The 24131-nt window shown below is 40.7% G+C and overlaps 1 protein-coding gene across 4 annotated transcripts in view; it reads left to right on the forward strand.

The window, feature by feature from the left end:
* Positions 1–24131, forward strand: part of LOC121286390 (MLX interacting protein) — an 88532-nt gene that overhangs the window by 50419 nt on the left and 13982 nt on the right. For all 4 annotated transcript variants that reach the window (XR_005944928.1, XR_005944927.1, XR_005944929.1 and 1 more), the window contains exons 10-14: positions 5711–5817; positions 16894–17107; positions 19064–19176; positions 21213–21329; positions 22284–22411. Coding sequence is in view for 1 of the 4 variants with exons in the window: in XM_041203481.1 (XP_041059415.1) it covers positions 5711–5817; positions 16894–17107; positions 19064–19176; positions 21213–21329; positions 22284–22411 (679 nt within the window). In the remaining 3 variants the exon portion in view is untranslated. The remainder of the gene's footprint in view (positions 1–5710; positions 5818–16893; positions 17108–19063; positions 19177–21212; positions 21330–22283; positions 22412–24131) is intronic.

Here is a 24131-nt window from a genome sequence, read left to right on the forward strand (position 1 = left end):
ATTTAAAATAATGTTTTGAATTTAATTTTCCCACACCATTTGCAGCTTTGTGAGCATATCTCAGTTGTTTCCTTTACCAGCTGTAATGCCCAAGATTTTCCATTCTTATCTCTCAGTTCTGACGACTGGTATAGGAGATCAGCATTATTGCTTTTCTCTCCACTGCCTCCAACAATTTGTCTTTGTGATTAAAATTAAAATAGCCTAGGTGTGATGTGGCTTGAGCAGCATATAATTTGATCATGACTTCCTCAGACCTGTATTCTGACTGCATTCTGTTTGCTTTATTGATTGATTTGGATGCGTTGTACATTGTGCCTAAGATTCTATTGTCTTTTTCTGCTTTATCCTCCGCTATTACCATACCATTCATGGTTGGGTATTGCTTGTTAATCCTTTCAATATACCGTACTTTGCATTTCTCTGATTTAAGTTTCATCTACCATTGTTCTGCCCACTTTCATTTTTTCTCTATTCTATAATTTCTGAGCTGGTTTTTCCAGTATCACCTACAAATTTGACCAATTTGTATTGGGTTTCTCAGTGTATCATTATGTAAGTTAAAAACAACATGATTTCAACACTGATCACTGATAGTCGCTATTCCTTCCACTCTCCCAATTCCAACATTCCTCCTCTAAACAGTCTGAGAACAAAGGGCACATATAGCAGAACAAATGGACTGGCACCTGTGGGCATTTTTTTGCAAGTAATCAAGGCACCACTTCAGTTTATAATTTATATTCACAAATTAAATATGGCTAGTTTTGCCATCATAGAAATTTGTACAACTACATGATCAATGAACATGTCATAAAAGCATGACTTTTCATTTTAGATCACTTCAACACTTGCACGTTAACTATTAGAATTTGAATCAGTGTTTGTGGTTCACAAGAAAAATGTTTTTCTCTGGGATCGGAGATTGGCAGCATCAACCAATCTGGTCAGTTGGAGGGAAGGATTAAAGGCTATCTTGAGCAATTAAATTGGACCTCAAACATTCAATATGACATCTAACCAGTCAGGCAACAATTCTTTGTGTTATGAGCGCATTCAAGGTAAAACATTTTTTAAGTGAGCTGCTCTGTTAATTTTCCAATCATTCATTTATACATGTATTTGGTGTTTGTCCCCAAAAACATGGTTAACAAAAAATTTCTTGAACACAACTTATAAAGTTTTTTTTATTTTCTGCAAAGGTTCCCTCAACTTTCATGGTATATGTGATTTAGGTTTAAATGGGGAACATGATTAAGAAGATTGCAGATGAAACAAAAATTGGTAACGTAGATGCTAGTGTGGAAGAAGGCTGTTGACTGCAGGAAGATATCAATGAACTGATGAAGTGCGCAGAAAAGTGGAAAATTATTTCCAGTCCAGAGAAGTGTGAGGTAATACATTTAGGGAGGACAACAAGGCAAGGGATTACAGAATAACTGGTACAATTCTGAGAAGTGTAGAAGATGGAGGGACCTTGTAGTGCATGTCTACAGATAGCTGAAGATAGCAGAACAGGTAGATAAAGTGGTTAAGAAGGCACAAGGGATACTTCATTTTATTGATTGAGACTTAGAGTATAGAAGCAGGGAGTTTATGCTACAGCTATAGAAAAAAAATCTCTAGTGAGATCACAGCTAGAGTACTATATGCAGCTCTGGTGACTGCATTAACAGGAAGGATGTGATCGCACTAGAAAGGGTACAGGGAAGACTTAAAGGATATTCCCAGGAATAGAGAATTTTAGCTATATGGAAAGATTGCATAAGCTTGCCTTTGTTTTCTTTGGGATAATGGCGGCTGAGGGAAGATGTCTTTGAGGTGTAGAAAATTATGAGGGGCCTAGATAAAGTAGATGGGAAGGACCTATTTCCATTAGCAGAGAAGTCAATAGCCGGGGGCATAGATTTAATTAGCAGAAAGATTATAGGGAATTTGAGAATCTTTTTCACCAGAGGATGGTGGGGTCTAGCACTCATTGCCTGAAAGCATGACACAGGCGAAAACTCTCATCATGTTTCAAAAAAATATGGATATGCATTTTAAGCGCAGTAACCTGTGGGGCTATGGACCAAGAACTGGAAGGTGGAATTATGCTAGAAATCTTTTTTCTCAGCTGGCATTGCCAGATGGGTCAAATGGCCGTCTTCTGTGGTGTAACTCTTTCCTTTTTCTAAGGGATGCTTAGATGTTTTGTGAAGTTTTATTTTTAAGATAGGCTGTAGCCTTTATTGTACGACTTCCCTGGTGGAAGTATATTAGCTGACTTTATTCCTTGCACATATGGACTCACTAGGGCTTGAAAATAAAATAGGAAGTAAATTAATTGATAAGTTGTATTTAAGTCAAAAAATTACAAATTTGCAATCTGAATTACAAACTTCAAAACATACGATATCCAATTCTTAAAAGATGGGGGCTGGTGAACAAGGTATGTGCCCTATGCTTCTCCTTGCACAAGTAAATCTTATATCTTAAGCATCCTTTATTAACTTATAAATCAACTACTGCTGCATACTCCACTTTTGCGCAATGTGCCTTGATGTCATACAACCTATAGTTGTCGCCAGGTTGTTTTTTCCCATCCCCAAGTGGGCTGTGTGAGTGTGGTCATGACAGAGCCTTGAAAGCAGATCCCAATTATTCATTGAATTGCCACAGTTTGCATGTGGCTCGGAAAGACCAGAAAAGAGGAGGACAAAGTAGACGAGCACTTATCCTTTTCAGAAGTTCTCATAATGAAACTCCATCTGGCTTATGCAATGTCATGCATGTTAGCAGAAAGGACATGTTGAAAATATGTCAAAGAAAGCTGTTGCATGATTTATAAGATCATAAGAAATAGGAGCAGGAGTGGGCTATTCAACCCATCGAGCCTGCACTGCTATTCACCAAGATGTTTGACCTGATTGTGGCCTTAACTCCACTTTCCTCATTGCTCCCCAAAATCTTTGACCCCCCCTTGTTGATTAAAAATCTGTCCAACTTGGCCTTGAATATATTTAATGATTTAGCCTCCTGTGCTCCCTTGGGAAGAGAATTCCAAAGTCTAATGATCCTCAGAGAAAAAAAATCCTCTTCATCTCTGTTTTAAATGGGAGAGCTCTTATTTTTAAACTGTGCCCCCTTGTTTCAGACCCCACCCCCCCACAAGTGGAAACATCCTCTCAGGCATCTACCTGTCGAGCTCCCTCATAATCTTATATGTTTCAGTGAGCCCACCTTTCATTTTTATAAATTCCAAAAGAGTATAGGCACAACCTACTCAACCTTTCATCATAAGTCAACCCCTTCATCCCAATAATCAGCCGACTGAAACTTCTCTAAACTGCTTCCAATACAATTATATCCTCCTTTAAGTAAGGAGACCAAAATGGAACACAGTACTGCAGATGTGGCCTCACTCAGGCCCTGTACAGCTGTAGCAAGACTTGACTACTTTTATACTCCATTCCATTTGCAATAAAGGTCAACGTTCCATTTGCCTCCCCAATCACTTGCTGGACCTACGTGCTAGCTTTCTGAAGTTCATGCACGTGGACACCCAGATCCCTCTATTCTGCAGTCTCTCTCCATTTAAATAATATTCTGCTTTTCTATTCTTCTTGCCAAAGTGAACAAGCTCACATTTTGTCACATTGGTACTCCATCTGCCAAATTTGTGCCCACTCACTTAACCAATCTTAATCCCTTTGCAGACTCTATGACCATTTTGCGTTTGTTGTATTATTTTTCTTTGTACAAATTCCAAACAGTAATTACAAAGATTTATTTTGATTGTAGGCTTTAGACCCTCCATTGATTATGCACCTAAACGCACTTCTATATGCAGTTTTCCATAGTGCATAGGCATACAAACATATGAATTAGGAGCAAGAGTAGGCCACTCAGCGCCTCGAGCCTGCTCCGACATTCAATAAGATCTTGGTTGATCTGAATGTAACCTCAATCCTACATTCCAGCCTACCCCCAATAACCTTTCACCCCCTTATTAGTCAAGAATCTATCTAGCTCTGCCTTAAAATATTCAAAGAATATTTAAAATATTCTGCTTCCACCACCTTTTGAGGAAGAGTGTTCCAAAGGCTTACAACCCTCTGAGAGAAAAAAATTCTCCTCATCTCTGTCTTAAATGAGCGACCCCTTATTTTTAAACAGTGACTCCTAGTTCTAGATTCTCCCACAAGAGGAAACACCGTCTCACATCCACCCTGTCAAGACCCCTCAGGATCTTAAAGGTTTCAATTAAGTCGCCTCTTACTTTTCTAAATTCCAGTGGATACAACCCCTAACCTGTCCAGCCTTTCCTCATAAGACAACCTGCTCATTCCTGGTATTAGTCTAGTAAACCTTCTCTGAACTGCTTCTAATGTGTTTACATCTTTCTTTAAATAAGGAGACCTGTACTGTACAGAATACTCCAGATGTGGTCTCACCAATGCCCTGTACAACTGAAGCATAATCTCCCTACTTTCGTAATCAATTCTCCTCACAATAAATTATAACATTCTATTAGCTTTCCAATTACCTGCTGTACCTACACACTAATCTTTTGTGATTCATGCACCAGGACACCCATTCCCTTTGAATCTCAGAGCTCTTCAATCTCTCACTATTTAGATAATCTTTTTTATTCTTACTGCCAGAATGAACAATTTCACATTTGTCAGATCTTTGCCCCCTCACTTAACTTATCTATGTCACTTTGTAGCCTCCCTGCATCCTCTTCACAATTTACTTTCCTACTTATCTTTGTGTGGTCAGCAAATTTAGCCACCATTCCTTTGATCTCTTCATCCAAGTCATTTATATAAATTTGTAAAAAGTTGAAGCCCCAGCACAGATCCCTATGGCATACCACTTGTCACATCCTGCCAATCAGAAAAAGACCCAATTATGCCAACTCTCTGCTTCCTGTTAGCTAACCAATCTTCTATCCTTGCCATTATGTTACCCCTACACCATGAGCTTTTATTTTCTGCAATAACCTTAGATGTGGCACTTTATCAAATGCCTTCTGGAAATCTAAGTACAGTACATCCACCTGTTTCCCTTTATCCACAGCCCATGTGACTCCTTCAAAGAACTCCAATAAATAGTTTAAACATGATTTCCCTTTTACAAAACCATGTTGACCCTGCCGATTACTTTGAATTTTTCTAAATGCCCTGCTATAATATTTTTAATATAAACTTCTAACATTTTCCCTATTACCGATGTTTTTGCAGTCCCTATACTCCCTATTCCATTTCCTGCTTTGATTTACTTTTCACTTCATTCTTCCCACTATTTATGATCTGGAAAATTTTATATGGGGTACCACAAAAAATGTCTTCACGTTTTTGCAGTCTTCAATTCACTTCAATCGCATTTTTAGTACTTTGTATTTTCAGGTATTTATTTTCCTTTTGATTAAAGTCTTAACAGTACTGTGCAATATTTTAGCATTTGACTGAGGGGAGCAACACTATGAAAATGCTTAGAAAAGTTTTGGTTGCTCTCACCCCTGATCTCCTTATAGAGTAAGAGAGTAAAACAGAGCAAACAAAAACACCCTACAAAGAGCTTGTTGCTTGGATTTACAAGCTGTCCTTTTTTAAATGTTTACAATAATACTGCAAAAATAGACAACAATGTTCAGTGTTGAGCTGAAGCCCTTCTGGATGTTGCATAAAATAGGCACAATGCTATATCTTGTTTCCTTTTACAGGTTCCAATGCTGTTCTTGTGACCTCTACCCCATTAAAACGTGAAGGAGTACTGACTTGTGCAGTTACCCAGCCTAGTGTTGTTATCACACCAGCTGCCATTGCCACGGTAAGCTGTTTTTTGCTCAGGACAAGATTTGTTGCATCCTCTGAGATTAACTGCTTTGATAAAGTTGTTAGAGCTGTTCAATATATATAGAAGAAATATGGCCTAATTTTATAAACTGATTTTACCATAAGCATAGTTTACTTTAATCGGTGTAGCATCTAACAAATTCACCTATTTAAAAAAAAAGTGCCTATAAAGTTTAATAATGGAATGGATTCCATGTTGTCAGTCAAACAATTGCAGGTCAGCAGAGGGAGTAGCTTCACTCTGTATCAACCCATACCAGATATGGTGAGATGCCCAGTTCAATCGCCTCCAGGGAATTAAATCTCAGAAGCGCAGCCCAAATACACCAGTTCCTATACTAACAATGTTGAGGCCTTTGTGTGAGATTATCAGTGGCACACTAGATAAAGCATTGTTTTGAAAATTCCCTTCTCATCTGGGCTCTTTTTTTGCTAATTACCTTAAATCTATGACCTCTGTTACTTAGCCTTCTGCCAATGGAACAATTTCACCTTATTTTAAGGGATCATACAAGAGTAATCTGTATTTATATAGCACCCTTAACATAATAAAATGTCTAAAGGAATTTCAGGGGCATTATAAAACAATGATGTCAAGAGCCACATAAAGAAATATTAGGGCAGGTGACCAACGAAATAGACTTTAAGGAGCTTTTTTAAAGGAGAAAGTGTTTAAAGAAGCAGATATGTATTAGGGAGGGAATTCCAGAGCTTAAGGCCTTGGCAGCTGAAGGTACAGCTGCCAATGGTGCAGCGATTTCAAATTGAGGATGCTCAAGATACCAGAATTAGAGGAGCAGAGATATTTTGAAGGGTTATGGGGCTGGAAAAGATGACACAGATAGAGAGTGGTGGGGCCATGAAGGAAGTTGAAAATGAGGATGAGAATTTTAAAATCGAGACGTTAATTAACCTGGAGCTAATGTAGGTCAGTGAGCACATATGATAGGTAGACAGGAATAGATGCAAGTTAGGATTCAGGTAACAGGGTTTTGGATGATCTCAAGTTTACAAAGGGTGAAACATGGGAAGCTGGCTAGGAGTGTGTTAGAACTGTCAAGTCTAGAGATAACAAAGTGATAGATGAGCGTTTCAGATGAGCTGAGGTAAGAGTGGAGTTTGGCGATGTTATGGTAGAAATAGACATTTAGTGATGGTGCAGATATGTGGTTGGTAGCTCATCTTGGGGCCAGTTTAACACCTAGGTGCCAACAACCCGATTTATCCTTGCATTGTTGCCAGGGAGAGGAACAGAGTCCGTGGCTAGGGAGCAGAGTTAATGGTGGGAACCAAATTCAGTGGCTTCAAGCTTCCCAGTATTTAATTGGAGAAAATTTTTGCTAATCCAGTACTGGATGCTAGACAAGCAGTCTAAGAATTTGGAGACCAAGGAGGGGTCGAGAGTGGGTGATGAAGTAAAACAGGTTGCCTTCAGTGCATCACAGGAAACTGATGCATTTTCAGATGACATTGCTGATGGGCAGCATGTAGACGAGAAAGAGGAGGGGGCCAAGCATATATTCTTATTGACACCAGTGATAAATTTTGGAGCAGGGAGGGAAGCCACTGAATGTGATTCTTTGGTTACGATTAGATTGATGAGATTGGAGCTAGGCATTGTAGTCCCATCCAGCTGGGCAAAGGTAGAAGGCATTGAAGGAGGATGGTGCTGTCAGCTTTGTCAAAAGCACGGGAGGAGATCATTCAACCTGTCATGTACCAAATTTTGCTTGGTTTCACCTCGACCTGAGGCATTAAACAAAATAAGAACAAATGCCCTGCAATGTGCTTGTTGCTTGCCTCTATTTACATTATATCGAAACGCATCATGATTTTGAATATGTCTATTAAATCTCCACTTAACCTTCTCTACTATAAGGAGAACACAGCTTCCCAAATTTCAGTTTCACATTGGACTATAAGAAATAGGATCAGGAGTAGGCCATTCGGCCCCTCAAGCCTGCTCCACCATTCAACCTGATCATGGCTGACCTGACTTAGAGTTACTTAGATTTAGTTCCTCCAGTCCTGTGTAGAGCAATGGGCAGCAGGACTTGGGCACTGGCTCCGGTCCATTGCAATCTTTTTTGCTCCACCCCCAGGTGGTGTCCCACTGTTGAAGGCCCTCCTTAAATGCACTTCACCTTTGGTTGGTCCCATGTTCTTCTTCCGGCTGCAGATGTCCACTCGACTGCCATTCTGGCGGGGTGTACTTGCAGGAGGTGAAATATGTGTCCTGTCAGTCTCAGTCATTTCTCCGTAATGATGTCCTGCAAGCACCTCTGATCAGTCCTCAGTAGCAATTCTTTGTGGGTGATGTTATCTCTCCATGTGATGCCTAGGATCTTACATAAGCAATGCTGGTGAAAGATGTCTGATCCAATTGTGGCTTTAACTCCACTTTCCTGCCTCACCCTGTAACCCTTGACTCCCTTGTTGATGAAAAGTCTGTCTTGAATATATTCAAATCAACCTTGAATATATTCCGTGACCCAACCTCCTTAATTTTAAACTAGTGAAAGACACCCCCACAAGGGAAATCATCATTCCAGCATCCGCCATGTCAAATCCCCTTGGAATTTTATGTTTCAATAAGATCACCTGTCATTTTTCTCAACCTGAATGACTATAGGCCTAACCTGCTCAACCTTTCCTCGTAAGACAACCCCTCCAGCTCAGGAATCAGTTGACTGAAACTTCTCTGAACTGCTTCCAATACAATTACATCCTTAAGTAAGGAGACCAAAACTGAACACAGTACTCCAGATGCAGTCTCACTAAGGCCTGTACAGTTATAGCAAGACATCCCTGTTTTTATACTCCATTCCCTTTGCAATAAAGCGAACATTCCATTTGCCTTCCCAATCACTCGCTGTACCTGCATGCTAGCAATAAGCTGTCTCCCATTTAAGATGGAAATGAGGAGGAATTTTCTCTCTCTCAGGGGTCATTAGACTTTAGAATTTTCTAGTTCAGACACCCAGATCCCTTTATACTGCAGCAATCTGCCATCTGTCTCCGTTTAAATAATAATCCGCTTTTCTATTCTTCTTGCCAGAGTGGACAAACTCACATTTTCCCACATTATACTTCATCTGCCGAATCTTTACATACTCCATTAACCCACCTAAATCCCTTTGCAGCCTCTTTGTATCCTCCTCGCAACATGCTTTCCTACCTTCTTTGTTCATCCAAGTTATTAATATAGTTTGTAAATAGTTAAGGCCCCAGCACCAATCCCTATGGCACTCGCTAGCTACAGCTAGCCAACCTGAAAAAAAAAAACATTTATCACGACTCTCTGCTTCCTGTTAGCTAACCAACCCTCTATCTATGCTAATATGTTATTCTCAACACCATGTGCTCTTAGCTTGTGAGTATTCTTTTAAGTGGCGCCTATTTGGAAATCCAAATACACCATACCTGCTAGTTCCCTGTTATCCACCTGGCTTTTTAAGACCCTAGGATGCAGGCCACCAGTTCCAGGAGACTTGTCAGCCCTTAGTCCCAGTAGTTTTCCCAGTACCATTTCCCTAGTGATTGTTTTAAGTTTTTCCCCCTTGATTTTTAACTGTTCTTCGGATGCTTTTAGTGCCTTCTGCAGTGAAGACTAATACAAAATACTTGTTTAACATTCTGCTATTTCCTTGTTACCCTATTATTAATTTCCCAACTTCGTCCTCTAAGGGACCAATGCTCACTTTAGCTACTCTTTTCCTTTCCATACATTTGTAGAAATTCTTACTGTCTGATTTTATATTTCCAGCTAGTTTTCTCTCATACTCTTTAAAAAATGATGAGGAAGAAATTATTCCTTGTTTTGCTGGTTTCTGAAATTTGTCCAATCTTCTGACCTACTAATCTTCACAGTATAATACATGCTTTCTTTCAATTTGATATTATCTTTAACTTTTTTAAGTAGCTGCTAATAGTACATCCTTCTGAGTCTTTTTTCCTCAATGGAATAAATCTTCATTGAGAGTTATGAAATATCTCCTTAAATGTATGTCACTGTTTCTCTACCTGTTTCTGTACCGCCTAACCTATTTCTCAATCTACTTTAGCCAACTCTGTTTTCATACCCTTGTAATTTCCTTTAAGCTTAAGACAGAAGTCTTAGACCCATGTCTCGCCCTAAAACTGAATGTGAAATTCTATCATGTTATGATCGCTAGAGGCTCTTTTACTATGAGGTCATAAATTAATCCCATCTCATTACACAATAACAGGCCTAAAATAACCTGCTCTGTAGTTGGCACTAGGATGTACTTCTCGAAGAAATTGCCCCGAATGCACTCTATGAACTAATTTTCCAGGCTACCTTCGCCAATTCGATTCATCCAATCTATATGAAGATTAAACTCACCCATGATTATTGCAGTACTTTTCTTACAAGCCCCGTTATTTCTTCCTGTATACTCTGTCCTACAATGTAGTTACTGTTAGGGGGCCTATAAACTGCTTCCACAAATGACTTCTTTCCTCTGCTATTTCTTATCTCAACCCAAACTGATTCTGCGTCTTACACTACTGAATCAAGGTCATTTCTCATTACTGCACGAATCTCAATCTTTAATAACAGAGCCACCCCACCACCTTTTCCTTTGTTCCTGTTCTTTCAAAATGTTAAATACCCTTGAATTTTCAGGTTCTAGCCTTGGTCCTTGCAATCATGTCTCTGTAGTGACTCTCAGATCATGCTTATTTATATTTGTGCTATCAATTCATCTGTTTTGTTAAGAATGCTGTAAGCATTCAGAACCAGGGCTTCTAATTCTGTCTTTTTACCGTTTTTCCACACTCTGCCCTAATTTGATGGTGCACTGTTAAGGTTGTGTGCTCTGTCCCTTCCTGTCAAACTTTGGTTATCATTACCTGTATCCCTAACCTGCTCTATTGACTTAGCCTTTCTCTTTAATTTACCAAATCTCCATTCTTGTAATCCCTCCCCTCTGCCATCCCCATTCCATTATTTAGTCTAATGCCCTCTGAAGTTCCTCATCCCTGAGTACCATTCTCGTAAATTTCCTCTGCATCCTGTCTAAGGTCTTTAAATTCTTTCTAAATTGTGGTGTCCAAAATTGGACACAGTAGTGTTGGGACCGGACCAGTATTTTGGGACTGAACCAGTATTTTATCATAACTTTCTTGCTTTTCAAATCTGTGCCTCCATTTATAAAGCCAAAGATCCCTGTTTTGAATACAATGGAAATATTTATCAGGAAAATGTTTATTTTTTTTGAAAAATCCAGGCATTGATAGAAGATTAGTAATATTTTTTTTCTGGAAGTATCTTGTGGCAAAGCGTTATGAGAGCCAATAAATGTTTCCATTATACTCGAGTCTGCTACTAACAAAACTAACAATTTTCAGTTTCCTGAAATATGGTTACCTTAAAATGAACCTTGTTAACAGTTTGACCACATTAGCTGATTTTTTTCACCACATGGGTGGATTTATCATAGCTGCAGAAGCATGTCAAACAAAAGCTATTGTGTAACAGTTGGCAATTTTAGGGTACTTTAAAACCTGGTTTCATTACGTTTGAAATGACAAGATTTAAAATAAGTTATGGGGAGATTTCCCAAAACACCTTGAGGAAACTGTGAACATTGTTTTCCCTGAAATTCAAGGCTAAAATACCGTAAAAACTGACCCTTTGATAATCACTGTTTCAGTGTACAAGTAGGTGGGGGAATTTGCAGACTTTCAGTTTCTAATAAAACCAAATATGCCACATGACTTAAAAAAAAATATACTAATGAATGTCCCTTCGTCTTGCTGAGAGGAAATGGCTTATCTTTTAAATATATTTGTAGTGTCTGAGAACATCAGTTTCCCAGAGAGCTATCATAGGAGGTTGATAGTTTACAGCACTACCTCTGCAGCAACTAGGACAAATTGAGGGGTGGGAGAAAGGGGTGTAGAATGGGGTGCTATTTTGAAGGAAGGGTGAAAACGGGTGCTAAATCGGTGCTATGCTAATGAGACTAGAGTCCGACTTCACACAATTTTAGTCCTAAATGCTGATTGTCATCATTTGAACTTGCCTGGGGATGCTAAATCAAACACCTACAAGTTTAGCACTTAAGTGCTAATTAGACTGAATTTTCTTGAAAACAGTCTATTATGGTTCCTTGCATCTATTCCCACTGAAGATGTTGAGTGGGCTGGCTGGCACAGAACAGGTTTCAGGACCTCTTGGAGTCTGAATGATAGGCCACACAGACTCTTGAACATAGCTCTGGCAGAGGGAGGTCCAGAGGAGGAAAAGTATTCTATAATTGGAGAAGGGAAGCAGTCCGTCTCACCCTCCTGTCCCTCTCTCCTACTGTAGTTGGTGCTGCTCTGCCTGATCTCATCTTCCCTCCCATTCCTCATCCACATCAAGGAGGACCCTTAGAAAGATGTTAACGACCAAGCACTCTTTCTCCTGGTGATTTCTGTAAGGTTTCCAAAAGGTAGAGCAACACAGCACTCACCCTGTTTAGGTAAAACCCTCAAAAGAATTTACACAATGAATGGTGATAAGCATGTTGGTATATATAGCCTTGACTAAATGTTCTAGAAAATCGTGCAATTTGCTTCAATAGTCCTCTTCAAACCTCCTGCATCAAGTGAACAGTAAAAGGTAATATAGCTATAAGTGATGCACAAAATTCCCAGCAATGACTTGGTTACTTCTGTTCAGCTGATTACTGTTGGGAGAGGTCATTAATTGAAACATTGTTCGCTAAAATGCAGTCTCTTGAATGAGCGCTAGTGGGCAATTTAATTATCAGTCAGCCCCTTAACCATCCTCTGGGCACCCATTACTAATGCTGTCTTCAACACCTTTACCGTGATGGCAAAATGTGCTAAACAAGGGCTAAACCTGCACTGCAGTAAAAGACCCCATTTTGACCACCTCTTTACTTGAGCACCTAAAGTATTTGGCCAAAATCACCATATGGTGTTATTATTCTTAGGAGTTACTGTCATGTTTCATAATATGGGAAAAGTTCAGGAGACAGCAGGGTTGGCTGGTGCGCATTTGATTTCAGATGCAGCATCTGGGCCACTGTCCTGGAGGCAATGAAACATCATTTGACATTTACATGCACTATTCTTGTAATAACAATATTCATTTGAACACAGACCACAGAATTGTCAAATTAGGTTGGTAGATTCTGTTCTGATTAGGGGTGTTGGGGTAAGTGAAAGTGAAACTAGGGGTTAGTTGCACCGCAAAATGCTCCTGCACTTGTTGTCTGCCTGGTGCCAGAGTTTGGGACATTAGCTAGGGGCTAAAGAGGAATTTGCAGTGGAAGAGGGAGGATCCAGTAGATACCAAGACTTAAATTTGACTAAGAAAGAAGTTCTGTTATGGGCTAAATTAAAAAGCAGAACCTTAAGGCAATAATCTCTGAATTATTACCTGAGCCATGAGCATATTGGCATAGATTAGAGAGTTGAATGCATGGGAGAAATGGGTTTTGATTCATGGGTACTGGCACCAACTCTAGGTAAAGTGGGAGCTGTAACGTTGAGATGGTCTTCACCTGAACTGTGCTGGGACCAGTGTTCTGGTTAGTCGTATAACTAGAGTGGTAGAGAGGACTTTAAATAATGGGGGCCTGGGATCACATGAGAGAAGAGAGCAAGGAAGCAATAAGGGTAATGACAATCAGAACATGACAGGAAGGGACAGAACAGGCAAACTAAGAGCTTGCCAGCAGGTAAGGCCGAAGTTTGCAAATAAAGTAAGAAGACAGAACTAAACTGTATCTGAATGCACAAAGTGTTCATAACAAAACTGATGAACTGTCAGCTCAAATAGAAACGAATGTGCATAACCTGGTAGCCATTACAGAGACATGGCTGCAAAATGACCAAGGCTGGGACCTGAATATTCAAGGGCACTTGACATTTCAGAAGGGCATGGAGCCACGAAAAAGTGGTGGGGTAACTTTGTTAATTAAGGATTACATTAGTACAACAGAGAGAGATGACCTTAATTCTAAGTATCAAGATGTAGAATCAGTTTGGGCAAAGAAATAGCAGAAGTAAGAAATCATTTGTGGAAGTAGTTTATAGGCCCCCTAATAGTAACTACACTGTATGATGGGGTATACAGGAAGAAATATTGGGAGCTTTTAAGAAAGGTACACCAATAATCATGGGTGATTTTACGTTGTATGTAGATTGGACAAATCAGATTGGCAAAGGTAGCCTGGAAGATGAGTTCATAAGTGTTTTCGGGACAGTTTCTTTTATTACTGCACATTCTAGAGTTAACCAGAGGGTAGGCTGTTCTGGACCCGGTAACGTGCAATGAGACAGGATTAATTAATGACCTCCTAGTGAAGGAGCCTCTAGATAGCAGTGATCATAATGTTAAATTTCGCATTCAGGGAGAGAGGAGTGGGCCCAAGACTAGTGTTTTAAACTTAAATGAAGACAATTATAAGGGTATGAACACAGAGCTGGCTAAAATGAACTGGGAACTCGGTTAAGGGGTAGATCAATAGAGATGCAGTGGCAGAGATTTATGGAGATATTTCAATGCTCAGGAAAGATGCATTCCAGTGAGAAATATAGACTCTAGGAGAGAGATGCATCATCCGCGACACCTAAGGAATTTAAAGATTGAAAGAAAAAAGCATCCAATCCCATGAAGGTTAGTGGCAGGTCAGAAGATTGGGCAGAATATAAAAACCAAGTATGACTAAAAGATTAATAAGGAGGGAGAAATTGGAATATGATAAAAAGCTAGCTCGAAATATAAAAATGGATAATAAGAGTTTCTATAAGTATTTAAAAAGGAAATGAGTAACTAAAGTGTGTGTTGGTCCTATTGAGAGTGAGAATGGGATATTACTGGGAAATGAGGAAATGGCAGAAGCATTGAACAGATTTTTTTGGCTGTATTCACTGTAGAGGACACATATGCAATCCCCAAAATACTTTGTAAATCAATAAGTGGAAGGAAGGGAGGAACTTAAAACCATTATAATTACTTGCAAAAGGGTACTGAGAAAACTATTAGAATTAAAGGTCGACAAGTCCCCAGGATCTGATGGACTTCATCCTAAGGTCTTAAAAGAAGTGGCTAGAGATTATAGAGATTATAGATGCATTGGCTATAATTTTCCAAAATTCCCTAGATTTTGGAATGGTCCCATCAGATTGGAAAATAGCAAATCTAACTCCTCTATTCAAGAAAGGAGAAGACAGAAAGCAGGAAACTGCAGGGCAGTTAGCCTAATAGCTGTCAAAGGGAAAATGTTTAGAATCTATTTTTCTTGATATCACGTAGAGTGAATCGAATTGGCTAAAGACTATCATCTGTGATGCTGGGGACCTCTGGAGGAAGCCGAGATGAAGATTGTAGCAAGTGCTTCAGCCTCTCTTTTGCACTGATGTGCTGGGCGGCTCCATCATTGAGGATGGGGATATTTGTGGAGCTACCCCCTCCAGTGAGTTGTTTAATTGTCCACCACCATTCACGACTGGTTGTGGCAAGGTTGCAGAGCTTAGATCTGACCCGTTGGTTGTGGGATCGCTTAGCTCTGCCTATCACTTGCTGCTTATGCTGTTTGGCACACAAGTAGTCCTGTGTTGTAGCTTCACCAGGTTGTTACCCCATTTTTAGTATGCCTGGTGCTGTTGCTGGCATGCTCGTCTGCACTTTTCATTGAACCAGGGTAGATTCCCTGGCTTGATGGTAATGGTAGAGTGGGGATATGCCAGGCCATGAGGTTACAGATTGCATTCGAGTACAATTCTGCTGCTGATGGCCCACTGTGCCTCATGGATGCCCAGTCTTGAGTTGCTGGATCTGTTTGAAATCTGTCCCATTTAGCACAGTGGTAATGCCACACAACATGATGGAAGATATCCTCAATGTGAAGGTGGGACTTTGTCTCCATAACGACTGTGCAGTGGTCACTCCTACTGATACTGTCATGCACAGATGCATCTGCGGCAGGCAGGTTGGTAAGGATGAGGTCAAGTATGTTTTTCCCTCTTGTTAGTTCCCTCACCACCTGCCAGAGATCCAGTCTAGCAGCTATGTCCTTTAGGACTCGGCCAGCTTGGTCAGTAGTGGTGCTATCGAGCCAGTCTTGGTGATAGACATTGAAGTCCCCCACCCAAAGTACATTCTGTGCCCTTGCCACCCTTAGTGCTTCCAAGTGATGTTCAACATGGAAGAGCACTGATTCGTCAGCTGAGGGAGGGCGGTACATGGTAATCAGCAGGAGCTTTCCTTGCCCATGTTTGACCTGATACCATGAGACTTCATAAGGTCCAAAGTCAATGTTGAGGACTCCCAGGGTAACACCCTCCTGACTGTATACCACTGTGCCGCCACCTCTGGATGGTGATGATGGTGTCTGGGACATTATCTGTAAGATACGATTCTGTGAGGATGACTGTCAGGCTTTGCTTGACTAGTCTGTGAGACAGTTGTTCCAAATTTGGCACGAGATTTCATTCCTTTTTTGTAACTTTGTAGTGGTTTGACTGGCCTGCTAGGTCATTTCAGAGGGCATTTAAGAGTCAACCACGTTGCTGTTTGTCTGAAGTCGCATGATGGCAGGTTTCCTTTCCTAAATTACATTAGTCAACCAGATGGATTTTTACAACAATCGACAATGGTTTCATGGTAATCATTAGCTTTTTAATTTCAGATTTTTATTGAATTCATAATTGCACCATCTGCCATGGTGGGATTCGAACCTAGGTCCCCAGAGCATTACTCTGGGCCTCAGGAGTACTAGTCCAGTGACAATATCATTACACCACCGTCTCCCCTTTGTAGTGGTGTTTGCATTGTGTATATATCTTGTAAATATTTATGGGCAATTTAAAAATTGCAATAAGATATTTTTAACAGTTGGCTAGAGGCTTGTGTTAGCGCCTGCGCATTGGGCCTTTATGATCAGACAGCTGTTTTACAGGGCCTTAACTTGACATGTTTCAAGTTTTCAGATTTTCAGGGAATATTATTGAACTTCAATATATATGTTAAAATGTATCGTCCTTTTAACTTCTTATTATCTTGTAGCCCACAGGTGATTTCCATGGAAGTATTTTAGTTGGTGCAGCACAACAACCAGGAGTGATGAGCACATCACGGCAAACCTCAAAACCTGCTAAGTCAAACATTTCACAGTTGTTCACGTCAAATGCAGCCCAGAGTGCAGTCCGCTTACAGCCCAAAGCTGAACAGATCACATCTGCAACCTCAAACAAACAGGCACCTTCACCCACGCCGACAAGTAAGCAGCCACCTGGAGTTAAATTGGATTTTGAATTTTTCAGTTATTTCTGTGAATTTATTTTGAAGAAAGATTAGTCATTTACAGAAACTGTTGGTTGGTCACATTTTAGGGAGTATTTTTTATGCATTGAGCATCACAGATCAATGTTTACTCCCAATAGAATTTTGCAGTCTTCATGTATAATTTTCTAATAGTGTATGTACTTTGCCCTATGAGGCTTTCAGGATTAGAGAAAAACTTTTGATGTCCATCTGGAATTGGCAGATAGACTGCAGTGTTGTTTTTCTTCCAGACGCGTATTCCTACATTCTTTTAGGACTGAGACGAGGAGAAGTTACTTCACACAAAAGGTTGTGAATCGTTGGAATTCTCTCCCCCAGAGGGTTGTGGATGCTCCATACATGAGTACATTTAAGGCTGGCATAGACAGATTTTTGGTCTCACACAGAATTAAGGGATATGGGAAGTGGACAGGAAAATGGAGTTGAAGTCCAAGATCAGCCATGATCATATTGAATGTTGGAGCAGGCTCAATGAGCCACATCGCCTACTCCTGCTCCTATTTCTTATATTCTTGTGTTCTATGATTTATATTAAACCAAGCTGATTGTGAACATCCTGATAAAAATCAATTGCCAGTGTAATGATATGCATAACACACCAAGAAATTCAAAGTTTGAACCTTGGACATGTTGAGTTAGCAGATCTCAGTGGGGCTGCTCCAATTATTCTCAATGTTCTGACAGGGATGTGGGGTGGCAAAGTCCCTCGTTTGGAATATTGCCAGGGTTCCTGTTCCAGACTGCAGGTGAAGTGCAATTCTGAATGAAAACCAGTTCAGGCAATCCACCCCTGTTTTGCCATCCCCTATACTGAGGTATGCTCCTGACACCGTTTAGATCTGTGCATTTTGTATCTTGTGCAAGAGAGGCCTTTACATACAATGTGAGGAGTGCCAGCTTGTAGCATGAATTGCCATCCAGTTTGGGGGTGTTGGGGAAAGCAGATAGTTTCCTGGTAATATTTTTAATATAGCTGCTGAGACAAAAAGCTGAGTAGCGCCCCCCCCCCCCCCCCCCCCCCCCCCCCCCCCCCCCCCCCACCACCACCTACCATTGTAACAACTCTTAGTGTGCATAAAACATGTTTTTTTCCTACTATTTACATTGACTCAGTGGTAGCTCATTCTCACCTGAGTCAATTGATCATGGATTCAATTTCCACTCTCAAGGCTTGAGCAACTAATCTAAGGTGGCACTTCAGCCCAATACTGAAGGAGTGCTGCACAGATGGAGGTGCCATTATCATGGAAGAGATGCTAGACTAAAGCCCCGTGGGGCGGATGTTAACAATCTGTTAGCGCCATTTAAAGATGAGTTCTCCCAGTATTGGTTCAATATTTATCCCTCAAATAACATCAGCAAAAGAGATTATTAGGTTGTTTGTCTCACTGCTGTTTTGTGGAAGCTTACTGTATGCAAAATGGATGCAGAGATTCCCTACTTACCACAGGCCAATACTTCAAAAATATTTTGGCTGTTAATGGTTTTGGGATGTCCTAAGATAATGAAATGTACTATACAACTTCAAGTTCTTTCCTTCCTTCCTTTTGCGGAGTTCTGCAGCTTGCAAGAAGTTGCTGCAAATAAATCCAACATGCTCTTCCATTATAAAGGCTTCCTGTACAGATACCTTTTAAAACTTTACACTTACTGGCTAATTTTGGCCATAAGTTACTGATAGACCTTAATAAACTGTGCTCTTTCTTGCATTATTTATTTTTTATCCTAGTGCTTAGAAGGTATTCACTGAGAATTATTACACCTATTGAATGTTCTCATTAACTGATGAATATTGTGTAATATTTTAAATGGCATAGTGCTTAATATGTTAACATGAATAATTTGCCAAATAATTTAAGACCATAGTTAGCTTTAATTTATTTTTCTTCAGGTGGGGACCGACAGAAATCAGGTCAAGGATCTCCAGCATCTTCAGAGAGAATCCCAAGCCCACAGTCTCCCATTAACAATTCTACAAAACCTAAACCCGACCAACCATTTAAGGTATCAGATTTTCTGAATCCTGTTGCCTAACTTTTGAAGTAGCTTTTTTTCTTTAACCTCCTGGGCAAAAGTCTCCCCTCCTAAACTTGCATATACCTCACGTATTTGGGCAATAGGCTACAGGGCAGGCTCCAAGCCTTCATGAATTTCCTCTGTGATTGGATTACTAGATGCATGAGAATAATGTATATGAATGAGTGTGCCTCTGTTTACTGTCTCTTTACAACTGCAATCCTGTTTCAGAAAACTCACATTCAGGAAATCACCTGCAGACTTGCATTGGAATTTAATTGTCACTTAATTGAAATGAAGCTGTTTGCACCCACAGAAGAATTTACAGGAACTTCTTTCTGTCAAATTGACGATTATTAGAAGTAAACACTTCAAAAATACAACAAATTTCTGAACTTCTCTGATTTTTTTTCTCTTTCCCTTCTCTCTCTCGCTCGCACGTGCTCATGCACACCCACATGCACGTGTGCACACACACACACACACACAAGCCCTCCCCCAAACCCCAAAGGAAGAGAGTGAGTATTAGTGTTTAACACGTTGAGATGAATGTATGCTGTTTCCCCCTAATTTTCCTAGAGCAGTTCATTAGCATAGTTTAGTGTAGATTCTGATGGGTGGCTACGGTAGAATAGTGTGTACAACTGAAATTTAAATGTGGGAATATCAATTCTGAAAGCTCTAAAATACATTTTAACCCATTGTCAATATTTACCAAAATTAAGGGACAGGAAATTAAAAGAGAAATAGGCAAAAATGAAGGCAACGGAAGGCTAACCATCACCGCCACCTCGAGGGCAGTCATGGATGGGCAACAAATGCTGGCCTAGCCAGTGACGCCTGCATCCTGTGAATGGATTTTTTTTAAATCTGCATTTTCAGGCCCATCCCAGCACCTGGCCCCCTACATGGCTGTTAAAGGAAGGTAGTACTGCTTGAGATTTACAGATGTTCCATGCCACCAACGCTATAAACTAGTATTTTACCTAGAAGCCATGTTTTAGATAAAAGCAAAAAACTGCGGACGCTGGAAATCCAAAACAAAAACAAAAATACCTGGAAAAACTCAGCAGGTCTGGCAGCATCTGTGGAGAGGAGCACAGTTAACGTTTCGAGTCCGCATGATTCTTCAACAGAACTAAGGAAAAATAGAAAAGGGGTGAAATATAAGCTGGTTTAAGGGGGGTGGGACAAGAAGAGCTGGATAGAGGGCCAGTGATAGGTGGAGATAACCAAAAGATGTCACAGACAAAAAAGACAAAAAGGTGTTGAAGGTGGTGATATTATCTAAAGGAATGTGCTAATTAAGGGTAGAAAGCAGGACGAGCAAGGTACAGATAGCCCTCGTGGGGGTGGGGTGGGAACCATGTTTTAGCCACATTTACTGTCACCGGAGATGTTCAGCCATATGCTTTGGAATGGTTTCAAATGCCCCTGCAGTAAATTGTGTAGATCTGTATTTGCCCCTCCATGGAGTTGGATGCTGAGAAGACATTTCTTCTTTGTCATTATCAGATAGATGTGCCTGATGTTTCTGGGGAAATGTTGACATCTTGGTGGATAAACTAGCCAGGTCACAGTAGCTCTTGGTTACCCTGACGATGTCTTCTATGCAGCACCACTGAAAAAATTATGTATTTTATTTGGGATACTTCTGAAGTAGCATCCGTTATTATGGTTAGTAGTAAGGCCTTGACATGTCATAAGGTTATCGTTGGGCATGTTGTCCCAGCATTCTTTTGGAAGAGGAACCTCCAATTTCAGTAATTATCTCCAAATTGCAGCTTGTTATTTTGCCTGCAGGCGCAGGTGTTGATGGGTGAGAATAGCACACCTCTTGAAATCCCCTGATCTGCTTGGCATCCCGCTGCAGGTCCTCTTCTAATTGCATCAGGTGAGTCCAATCCTGTCCTACAGCACCCATATCTGTGCAGTATGTAGCTCCAGTGATCTGCAATAGGAAGTCTTTTTGATTAATAACTGTTAGACATTACAATGTAGTTTCAGTTATTTTCTTTTTACAGAGCCTGAGAATGAACCATATTTCAGCAGAACAAAAGAGGCGATTTAACATCAGAGTGGGTTTTGACACTCTTCACAATCTAGTGACCACTTTAAAACCCCAGTCGAATGTAAAACCGGTAGGTTGGCTGTTTAGTTTCATATGTTTGCAGATGAGATATGATGGTTTGAAAAGTGAGTTGATATTTTGTATGGTGCATGATTCAGAAACTCACTATAAATTGAATCCGGATTGTAACTATTACAATCTCTCAAAATCTGCAAGTTTTTGCCAGCTTGGAGTTTTTGGATTATGAGAGAGATTTATGGATTATGGCAGAGGTGTGCACTCTTCTTTGGAGCAGGAAGTTGGATCCAAATGGCACAATCATTGAGTCCCCACTTGGAATTCCAGGTGGCGAACCCCCACCCCACCCCTTTTTCACCCTTTCACCCTAATCCCAGTTCCTTCCCCCTTATTTCTAGGAGTCCAACTGTTGCATGAAAGAAGAAAATCCAAGCCCAGTTTTAGAGTAAAAGCCTGCCCACTCATCCCAAGACTCTGTTCCATTTATCACTTTGCCCTTCCTGGTCTGGACCGGTCAATAAGCATTTACTCCTTAATAAAAGCAGAAATACTGGAAATACTCAAGTCAGGCAGCATCTGTGGGGAGAGAAACAGAGTTAATTTTGCTGGTTGTGACCTTTCATTTGATGAAGCTGTTTCCTGATTAGTGTAAAAATGCTGTTCCCTCATTGGTCTTAACTGCACAAATCGGTAATGGTCTTTTCCAACCCATGAGTTCACAGAGTTGGATCTGCTCTGTATGAAAACAATGAAAAGTAACTGCAGTGATTGTGGGGTGGACTCTATTGCCAAATGAGTAAAACAGTTAATCAGGATAATGATGGTGATGTTGAAACAAAATAAATGGAAGCGAGTGGAGGAAAACTTGAAACTATGTTAAACTGAGAAAAAGGAAGAAGACGGAAGAAGAAAAGATATTCTGATTGGATAAAAAAAATCTTAGTTCACAGGATTGGTATCAATCTTGCTTGTATTTTAACCAGATGCTTTTGTATCTTTCTTGTAGATGAGCCATGCCGCCACACTGCAGAAAACTGTGGAATACATAGCAAAACTACAGCAGGAGAGGACACAGATGCAGGATGAAGCAAAACGTCTCAGGGAAGAAATTGAGGAGCTTAATACATCAATAAAGTGGGTAAACAGTTTTGCTGCATTTTTTAAAAACAAATTCCGTCATTGTTCTTCTACAAATCTATGTCATGACATCAAATACAGTATATATTTTTAATTACTAACTCCAAATATGGTTACAATATAACACACAGCTTTCCCCCAACTACTTTATTTCAAATAAAAGCAAAATACTGTGGATGCTGGAAATCTGAAACAAAAACAAAATGCTGGAAAAACTCAGCAGGTCTGACAGCATCTGTGGAGAGAGAAACAGAGATAATGTTTCGAGTCCGAATGTCCCTACTTCAGAGCTAAAGAGGAGAAATGTGATGAAATTTATACTATTTAAGTGGGGTGGAGCTGGATGGGGACAAAGGAAAGATTGACAAAGCTGTCATGAACAAAGTGGTTGTTAATGGTAGTGGTAAGGGTGAACAAGGGTGCTGATAGTGGCAGAAAGATAAGAAAGCAGAATGTGATAATAGCAGAACGAAGGTCAGCAATCTGTGAAAGAATAACATGGAACAAGTAACAGATGGCCCTTTTGGGGGTGGGATGGGGGGAGGAGCGCAGGGGGGGCGGGGGGGAAGGATAGAAACAGGAATAAGAAAGGGATAAAACAATGAATAAATGAATAAGTAAATATAAGTAGATAAAAAATAAATTTTGAAAAAATGGATTTAAAAAGGGATGAAGATAGAGGAGAGAGTTCCTGGTCTGAAGTTGTTGAACTCAGTGTTAAGCCCAGAAGGCTGTAAAGTGCCTAATTGGAAGATGAGGTGCTGTTCCTCCAGTTTGCGTTGGGCTTCACTGGAACATTGCAGCAGGCAAAGGACGGACATGCAGACATGAGAGCAGGGTGGTGTGTTGAAATGGCAAGCGACAGGGAGATCTGGTTAATGCTTGCGGACAGACTGAAGGTGTTCTGCAAAGTGGTCACCCAGTCTGCATTTGGTCTACCCAATGTAGAGGAGACAGCATTGGGAGCAGCGAATGCAGTAGACCAAATTGAAGAAGGTGCAAATGAAATGCTGCTTCACCTGAAAGGAGTTTTTGGGCCCTTGAATGGTGAGGAGGGAAGGAGGTAAAGGTGCAGATGTTGCACCTTCTGAGATAGCATGAGAAGGGGATGAGGTATTCGGGGTGATGGAGGAGTGGACCAGGGTGTCCCGGAGGGAACGGTCCTGATGGACTGCTGATGGGGTGTGAGGGGAAGATGTGTTTGGTGGTGGCATCATGCTGGATTTGGTGGAAATGGCAGAGAATGATCCTTTGAATGCGGAGGCTGGTGGGGTGAAAAGTGAGGACAAGGTGGGCCCCATCATCCTCCGCCATTTCCGCTAACTCCAGCATGATGCCACCACCAAACACATCTTCCCCTCGCACCCCTGTCAGCATTTCGTAGGGACTGTTCCCTCTGGGACACCCTGGTCCACCCCTCCATCACCTTGAACACCTCATCCCCTTCCCACGGCATCTTCCGATGCAATCACAGAAGGTGCAACACCTGCCTCTCTACCTCCTCCCCATACAAGGGCCCAAACACTCCTTTCAGGTGAAGTAGCACTTCATTTGCACCTCCTTCAATTTGGTCTACTGCATTTGCTGGGAGGGAGGGAAGGTTTGAGGGCAGAAGCGCAGGAGATGGGTTGGACACAGTTAAGGGCCCTTCATCCACCCATTTCCCCTCTCCTTCAACACATCACACCCTCTTTCACCCATCCATCACCCTCCTTCA

The sequence above is a fragment of the Carcharodon carcharias genome, chromosome 13 (assembly GCF_017639515.1).
Source record: "Carcharodon carcharias isolate sCarCar2 chromosome 13, sCarCar2.pri, whole genome shotgun sequence".
Classification (NCBI taxonomy): Eukaryota; Metazoa; Chordata; class Chondrichthyes; order Lamniformes; family Lamnidae; genus Carcharodon; species Carcharodon carcharias.